Genomic DNA, 9,943 nt, shown 5'->3' on the forward strand with positions numbered 1-9,943 from the left:
ATAATAAAATAATCTGTGTGTGTACAGTGTGTTTTAAAACTAGCGTGGCGCACGGAAATTTATATTATTGAAAAGTTTTGTAAGATTTTACCACGGCACCATCTGCTGGTTCAAAAGTAGGCCTGAAATTCCATAGGTAATGAGCTCGATTCCTGACTCCCTACCAGATTTTATTTGAAGGTATGATCCAAACCGATTAGGAATATTTAAATATGTATCGTAAGATAATTTTGATAGAGGTGCTGATTTTAGGCTAGACATGAGTCTTGTTTCCAGAAATTAAAATAATTTGTTTATTTCAAATAACTGCTAAACTCATGAAAAAATACTCTTGGATCTTCCGGAAAAATTTACTCGAAAAATAAGGTTATTTTGCTACGTCATATTTCGATCGTAAGAACGTTAATTTCTTATAGAAAATATTTTTATAGATAATATAAGTAGTTCTACCCAATTTGAGATTTCTATACGCTATAAGTCCTATTATAAATTTAAAATCGTTCATAATCAATATACCGGCGCAAATGTTTAATTTATTCTTTTATGAGATTTGAATAAAAAATACAGATGCCACGAATATTACATTACTATTGAGAAGATGAATTCGGGCGAAGAACGAATGCTTACTCGCTGAGATTGAAAAAAGAACACATTTTTCTTACTACTTTTTTGCTTAAAACTGATAAAAAAATACAAAAATATTTTTATTTTGAAAAATTCAAATTTTTTTGCTTTGCGCACACCCACACCCCCTCTTGTTTATCTATCGCCTTCTCTCATTAACAAACTTCAAAAAAATTCATAATTACAGTCACGAAGGGTTGGGGGGTAGAAATCCCTAACCCTAGACGGATTGCTCCCGTGTTAACATTTTAACTCTGTTGTGATTGTAATTTTGTACCATTTATATATTTTTAGACAAAAATAAATGTTACAGAGTAAATCGAAGCTCTTCGAAGAAGTATTCCGCTTAAAATGTTTTTATTTAAGAGATGAGCACCGTTACATGCGCATAAATTTGGTTCAGCTCTAATGGAATCACCCATATTCAGTATAATGATTTTTGATATGTCTTCTCTTGTATAATGTCTAATAGTTTCAAGTGTTATTTATATGTCTAATAATGTATTTGATCAAATTTAAGTATGTTACGAATTGAACAAATCATGTACATCCATTAAACATATTATATACATCATATACATGCATATTATAATGAAATACATGGTAATTGTGTTCTATTATATTTGATAGAATATAATAAAGTAGCAGTTACTAGCACTGCTTAATCAAGCACACACACTCAGCGGAGAGAGTTAGTTTACAGGATGGTCTATTTATATCCAAATCACAACGGATTAGTGGTAACGACCATATAGACAGTGATCTCATTTAGAAGTTAAAGTTGAGCGATAAAAAAAAAGATCCAGAGGTGTCGTGAAATACCCATTAAGAATTATTTTTCGTACCTTGGTACATTATATGTTAAATGTAGCGCTTACTTTTTTGTCAAATACTTATTTGATTCTTTAAAAAATTTATTTTATAGCTATAATCGTAGTATTAGTTTAAAAAAGACATATTTCTGTTTTAATAGTCAACTCAATATGTGAGTACATTACGTTTGGTTTGATCAGGATATTAATTATTACATAATATAAAAAATCTCTGTTTTCTTTAACTTCTGATAAATTTCACAACTCAATTTTTTTAAATGATAAAACATAAATTTTTGACAAAAAATGCAAATTGACAGTTGTTAAAATTTTTTTGCAATTTTAACAAAATTCATGGGAACTTGAATCGATTGAAAAAGTTTTAGTTTCCTAGGTCACCAAGATGTCGATTTTTGGTGTCTGTTGTAGTTTTATGGTTTTAACTATCAATCAGCAAACAAATATCGTGTGATAAGAAATATAGTTCCAAAAATAAATAATATCATCTATGTCCGAATCTTTAATATAATTTATTAAAACTTAGTAATTCTATTAATTTGATTTAAACTTTGTCTATCAATCATTAAATACCGTTTTAAAAAGTTCACCCAGTACATATGGGTGTATGAGTGTGTGTGTGTACAGAAAAGCTACTCCTCCATCACCATTGCAACCAAATTCTCTCTTTCTGAATTGCATCTTAATTGGTAACAATTTACGCTAATTAATCTGTATGGGGTAGTGAATAACCACTACTAGTGAATAACTACTGCCAGTGTAGTAGTGGCAGTGAAAAACGACTATTGGCCAGCTAGTACTAGGTAGCTATTCAATGTAAAACATTCTATATAATAATATGTAGTTTGAGAAGGATTATAATTATATGCAGTGAATGCATCACGGTTACATAATATTATATGTTTCATTATACATATAATATGATGATTAGTGAAGTGAATTAACTAAATATGTGTATATTATATGTTTAACAAAGTATTTTGATTTTAAAATTATATCTCTTTTCATTTTTTAATTTATTATAACCTATTTTATATATATATATATATATATATATATATATATATATATATATATATATATGTATATATATATATATATATATATATATATATATATATATATATATATATATATATATATATATATATATATATATATATATATATATATTTATTTTCACTCATTTAAAGAAATCGACTATGAACGTTATGAAGTTCATTCGTACAATTGAACAGTTTTAATAAAAATTACAATGGGATATTTAATATCCATCTATTTATTCAAAGTTTGCTGAAAGTATTTGAAGTGGGGCTTAAAACTATTGTTTTACAGTACAATATTGTAAAGATGTTTTCCACTACAACAAATATATTAACTGTACTGTCCTGTACTGTATGTATTCTGTATGATAAATAATAACAATATACGTCTGTGATTATGTATATAATAGACATCTCTTTTACACTACTTATTCTCTAAATATGATTGTTTCTGTTATACAGCAAATTTAAATAACTTTGAGTAATTATATCTCAAGAATGAAGCGTTAAATAGATTTTTTATTTAAATTCACCGTGCAAAAATCTTCTTTATGCGAAAAGATACTATAGAATTCGTTGTTCGGAATTATAAAAACAACTTAGTAAAGCAGAACAATAGCAGAATAGATAGAATAGCAGACTATTAGTAAAGTAATTATTTTTATAGAATATTATTAAAGTACATATTAATCTAAATTTCAATTTTATTGCGTGTAATGAAATTATGAAAAATAGGTATCGATAATAATGAATCATATAATAGACTGTAATTAATTTGTCACTCTGATTTTATGCAAATATACCTACGTAGGTATATTATAAATGCAAGGTCTTTTTATTAAAAGTAGGGATATTCATGAATTCGTATCTTCTATGAATGTCTTTTATAAAATTATGAGTTAAATAGATTGAATCACATGTAATAAACGGTGATAAGTTTTCTAAAATAAATAATAGTTTAAAAGCACACGCTTTTAGTAACTTACTGTACCAAAAAGTAGAAAATGATTTCAAAGAAGTTCAAAAAAAAAAACAAAGTCGGAAATAATTTTTATAAGTTAAAAAAAACTTGAATGATTAAGATAAAATAATTTTATTGTAAACAAGCGTGTGGTGCTAGACTTCAATCATTGTAGGTATTTTATTGACAGATATTGGTAAAATTAAAGCCATTATAAAATGTCTTTAAAAGAACCCCACGCTTTTGTACGATAAAATAATTTTTTTCTTAATCACTCTATTGTTTTTCAAACTTTTTAGTTCAGCTTGCTAAAAATGCGTATTTTTTAATTTTTTTATACTTTTATTAAATAATAAATAATAAGCAATGTTGTCTGCGCTTATACCATCAAAGATTGTTTAGTAAATCGTTAATCTTGAAGATTCTGATCAGGATAATCGCGCAAACTTATTAAATTATTGTCTTTGTTCCTTAATATGTATGTGAAGTTTCAATTCGATTCGACGTTTGAAGTGGGTGAAAATCAAGTTCAAGGATTCCGTCAAATAGATACATACCAAGCTAATAAAAGCATGTTGTTAATTGTCCTGTTGCCAATCTTAATTTTTGCTGTTGTTGTAAATTCTTTTGGACTGATTTGGTTTTAGGGAATTTTGTAATATCGTTTTAGTTGATTTTGCTTGGTCGATCAACTTTGTACTTCTAAAAGAAACGATAAACGTTTGATTACTTAATCTTAAAAACTATATACACTTCGAATGGACCAAAAAGCTCGATATAAGTTACTTTCACGACTACGTTATTCATAACGGAATAAAAATGAATGAATTATCACAATATCATATTATCTTACTCTAAAATATTATGAATAATCTCTTTTAAACAAGAAATCAATTAAATAATAAATATAAAATTTTTTAATCAGCTTTATAAATTAATTAATAATAATAATTAATGATTACTCATGGTCGATAATTTTAAAATCTCTAATTATATTACGACATAATTAGTAATTTGATAGGTTATTCTAACAACATCAGTAATAATACAGCGATATTGGAGTGTATTGAGTAACTAACTTTATAAAGACAGTGTAGACTGTAGAGTTAGCTAGAGCATGGTTGAAGAGCAATTCCAGTTAGTGCCCACTTTAGATATATATAGATGGATATTCGTGATACGATTTTATATTAGTACGCATACACACATATCCACAGATAAATTTAGCATGAACGGATGTCCGATTAACATGTACAGTCAGCTCATACATGTAGTATACTATAAGGAGTTGACATGCGTCCTTGTATACAAATTCTAACCGTTTGATGGTCAGAAAGTTGATTGTTGGTCATAAGATAATATTTTTGTTATTTCTACACATAGATAGAAAATCCAGCGTCTTCTATATATTCAGTTTTCGGCAGCTGGAAGGGGTTAAATTAAATATTTTGGTTTGACTCCTAGTTGGTGTTATGGAATATTAAATGAACCTTATAGCCATAGATGAAAAAATGCTACTGAGAGGTGAAAATCAAATTTTTGGTCTGATCACAAGTTTATTTGGTACTCGTTAACGCTCAAAGGAGGTTGGGAAAATTTTTTTAATTATATCTTAAAAACGCTGGGTTCTCCTTCCAAGGGCAGAGGAAACAAAAACTTGTCTTATCACCAACTATCAATCTACTAACCATCAGACGGTTAGAATCTTTACACAAGGAACGATGTCAGCTCCTAAACCATATTGAAAAAAGTATTGAATTAATTAATCACTTTTTAATCGAACAGTCGTACATATTAATGAAAAACTAATAAAAAATTTATAAAGTTATGTTTTTTAAAAGTTAAAGATGTGAAAATTTAATCGATTTTTGTTATATTTGAATACAATAATTTCATATCTAAGATCTTCTAATTTTAAACTAAAATAGTTTTGGTTTTTTAGTTTTATTTTCATACTTACTGCCTATAGCAAGCAACAATATCAACGGAACAGCCATTGTTTAAAATCAATTTAACTGAAAAATTCCTCATGAAATGAAAAATAGTTGGTTTTTCTTGGAATCTATCTCATTAAATGTGTCTTTATCCTTTATTAGTTGTGAAAGTGAGTTGGCTTTTCAATGAACTAGGAAGAGTATAGAGCAAAATTTCGAACCTCAACAACTTCCATTAAAGTAATTTTCAAAAACCTTGCGACAGGAAAAATGGGGAAAAATGGAGGTAATACCTACCTTAAAATGTGCACATTAGATGTGTATGATATATCTAATGCAATATAGTCATAGAGAAAATTTGATATGTAGGTTTTATTACTTAGGCGGATCGATGTTATAAAAGAAGGTGGATGTAGAGAAAAACCACATGTTGATTTTTTTGTAGCATCAAACTTTAGTGCAGCCTCCCCAAATTGAAGTAGACGGTTAAAAATCGATATGTAGATTGTGTTAATGTCAAGAATGGATACACGGATACCCAAAAGACAGGATATGTGAACTTCCCATGCATTTTATATTGCATGTTTTCAAAAAAGTAAAAAGATATAAATTCAGCCTTTTAATAAAAAGTATCTATTCGCTCCGAGCGTGAATTTCGTTTCCATGACAACGATACACTACTTTAATTATAGAATTAATGGATGCATATATAATTGTGTGGATTGCATTGAAAACTTACATTTAAAATTTAATATTCTTGTTTCACAAATTTAAATAAATAATTACGATAATTAACATTTGAAAAATAATATTTGTACAATTTGATTTCTTATTTTCACAATTTTTAATGCATTAAGTTTAATTAATTAGTGTTTTTCAATCATTTTAATTTGACAGTTTCTATATCATTAACATGTAAATAATTGCAAATTAGTCATAACAGCCCACTTTATCTCCAAAATTTTTCACTTAAAGCGCTGGCATCGATTTTATTATCCCTACCATGACTACGCACACAACGAATAGGTCTACTGCTCACTAGTTTTTTTGATTGCAAAATCTATAGCTTCCGATATTTAGCTGTATATTAGGGAGTTGCTAAAATTCATATTCATCCCGTGTACATACAGAACCCTGTATTTATTATTGAATGTATATACATTTTTTTTCGGGTGTTATTATTACAATAATTAATAGTCATGAGAAAGATATTTAATATAACGTTTGTTTAATTCTGACAATTGTAAATATTATAACAGTCTAATGATTATAACTAGTTTGCGTGTGGAATATATGAATACAGAAATATTATAATATTTTGCCCTAAGCGTAGACAGTACAACATGAGGACGGAGGGTTGCGTTGGTTTAAATGTAAGGGAGAGTATTGTACCCAGGGTGACAGTTATCATTTTATACGTTTTGTAAAGTCATTTTGTAAATTAATAAACATTAGAAATAGTCTCCCCTTATTGCATCTATTTCAAATAATAAACTATCGATGAATACTATATTTAAATTTTATTTATTTTGTGATCGAATTTAAGACTATAATGGTGACCCAGTCTTCAACACGTGATCTTTATAGTTTAGTCTAGGAAACAGAAAACGGCTTTCGAAAACCAAAACAGATATCGAAAAATTTTATTGTTATTTTTTGTCTATACCTATGAAATTATAACATATTATCAAAGTTTAAAATAAGGTACAAATAATTTCAACCACAAGTCTAAACTTACTTTGGCGGTCGTACTACCTTAAAATAAGTTATTTCAATGTTACATTAAAATAAAAGTACGTGGAAAATCATCCTCTCTGTTGCTTGCCTTCCGGTAAGAAAGTATATTTCAAGATAATCGAAGGTACATTGTCGTCATGGTAGAACACTTTACCCTACGATATACATTCGTTGAATTGAATATTATATTGGACATTGTGACACGTTAATGTTGTTTTGTATTGTTGTGTCGTACTAATTAATAGATTAGAATATACTGATAACACATTCATACAACACTACACCATTGCACCCATCATTGTCGCATACACACCACACAACCGTATAGTGTGCTGATGTATACCAAAATTCTGATTGCAGCGGAAATGTTTTAAATATTAACAGGGGAAATAATTATGATACCAATTATTATTTCTATTGTCGATTAAATATAATAAATGACTGTAATAATTATATTTTATGAATATTTCTTTTTTTTGTTTTTTGTTTCTTGCTTTTTGTGTAATTAATTTATTATTATATGAAAATTGATATTACATGTTCCATTTTATTTTTAAATTAATTAAATACAGTGCAAACTGTTTATTACATAATATCAAAATAATATACTCAATCGATAAAATAATAATATAATAAAAATTTTAAGAAATCCTCCTTATAAAATCAAGTCTGATCGACTTGTTTGCGGAATCGTAGTTCCTAAACGAATGAACCGATTTTGAATTTTTTTTTTGGAAAGGTAAAGGTAATTTTGATTGAGAATATTTCCGAAGAAAAACTGCTCATTTGTTAGATTTTTAGGCCTAAGTGAATGTTAAAATACAAGGAAAACAGTTCAAGACAATACATTACGACAATATTAACTTATTCTTTGTGAACACTACGTAGGGCGTTAAACTTTTATGAGGGGATAAATACAATTTTGTCTAATTGTGCTTTTTTTTATTTTCAGGTTTGGTTTCAAAATAGAAGAGCCAAATGGAGGAAAAGAGAAAAAGCTTTAGGCCGTGATACAGCTGGATTTATGCACCCTGAACAAGGAGGTATGTATGGTAAACAAAACTTTTTTTTTTTGTTAAAATAATATTTAATATAGTCAAATTTGTCACTTATCTATACTATTTACACCTTGTGTATCTATTTTTGATTAAATGTTAATATACTTGTACTTTCTGCAAGCTTTTAGAACGCATAAGGTTTTTGAACCTTGACGCAATAACCTGTAGGCAGCAGCGATTTGTTAAAATTAATGCATATTTTCAAACTAATTTGAAAAAAATCTTGCTTTTAAACAAGTGAATAATCAGTTACTTGTTTAAAAACCATGCATGAACTAAGCGAATGTTAATATAATGTCAAATATTATTATGAAAATTAGAAAAACCCCTGACTTCTTGAAACATCTAGGCAACATTCTGTGCCTCGAAAACAAAACTTAAAAGTATATGATTTTAAATAAATTCTTCGTTTTTACTATAGTGAGCTCTGTTACCTGCCAAATATTTTTGATTAAAAACTGAAACACTATTGGGATTTACAATCAAGTTTTCAGTCTTAGTGACACAAATATTATCCTCCGATTCAAAACGCCAGTGTTTCGCTTTTTGCATTTTTTTTTTTTAATATTTAGAATCTTAAAAAACAGTACAATTTTGATTCCTTGGAAACAAAAAATAACAAACATTAAGAGTATCTCTTAGCTGGATAACCCAATATAATTACAAGTATGCAGTATATAGAAAGATATCACAAAAAGAGTTCATGATTTTATTTTTGACCTTCTTTCTTCAAAAGCTCCCAATCGATTAAGAATTCCAATATAAAACGATCATCCCCGAAAATACCTGAAATAAGACAATTTGTATATTGATGTTCCTTAAAAGGTAATTAATTTTTGTATTTTTAATTACAGGTGTTCCAGACTTTGCGTTACATGCACAATTAGGTATGCCCCATATGGGAAGTGATCCATTTTGGCCAGGCCTAGGCTTTCCACCGGGTATGTTCGGTCCAGCTGCATTAGGTTTACCATGGGGACCAGCTGGTTCATCGAAAACACCGCCACAATTATCAGTACCCTCCTTACATGCCCTATTTTCACAATACATGTTATCGGGTGGGGCCGGTTTACCAGTTCCTGTGGGATTACCAATGAATATGCCACCACCAAATATACTGCCACCACCAAACACAATATCACCATTACCCGATCAAGATCAGGAACAATCAAAAAGTCCCCGATCGCATAACTCTAGTCCCGCACCTTTATCACCAAGTGAAGAGACGAGAAGAAATAGTATTGATGCATTACGATTAAGAGCACAAGAGCATTTACTAATGGAACATCAACGAATTATTGTGCCGAAACCTAAACCGGTTGTACAACCTGTTCAAGCTAAGTCATAAACCTAAATAAATATATAAATAAAAATTGTAATTATTAACTCAAAAATTTGTCGATAAAATGATAATTATGTAAAGTATAAAAATGATCATTTTTGAGTTTATTGTAGTATGCTTCTATTTAATTCGAATCGAAACATGTCGATTATGTTTCAATATGCATAAAGCAATAAACAGAAAACATTTTATTAAAGAAATCAATAAAATGTTATGAAAAATTAAATTAATTTTATTTTTATTCAAAATACTTTAATAATGTGGAAAAGTTTGTATTGATTTTGCTATCAACTCCCCAAAATGAAATAGCGTTTATTTGATATACGAAAGAAACTACGATTAATTTACACTCTTTTCGGTTTCTTCTTAAACGTGATTTTAATGTTTTGCTGAAATAATTTTTTCAATTATTGT

The 9,943-nt window shown here is 28.2% G+C and overlaps 1 protein-coding gene across 1 annotated transcript in view; it reads left to right on the forward strand.

The window, feature by feature from the left end:
* Window positions 1–9,535, forward strand: part of LOC123298743 (paired mesoderm homeobox protein 2) — a 33,372-nt gene extending 23,837 nt beyond the window's left edge. Inside the window, exons 3-4 of the mRNA XM_044880837.1 lie at window positions 8,082–8,172; window positions 9,042–9,535. Of these exons, the coding sequence (XP_044736772.1) occupies window positions 8,082–8,172; window positions 9,042–9,535 (585 nt within the window). The remainder of the gene's footprint in view (window positions 1–8,081; window positions 8,173–9,041) is intronic.
* The last annotated feature ends 408 nt before the right edge of the window (window positions 9,536–9,943 follow it).

The sequence above is a fragment of the Chrysoperla carnea genome, chromosome 4 (genome assembly GCF_905475395.1).
Source record: "Chrysoperla carnea chromosome 4, inChrCarn1.1, whole genome shotgun sequence".
NCBI classification, from domain to species: domain Eukaryota; kingdom Metazoa; phylum Arthropoda; class Insecta; order Neuroptera; family Chrysopidae; genus Chrysoperla; species Chrysoperla carnea.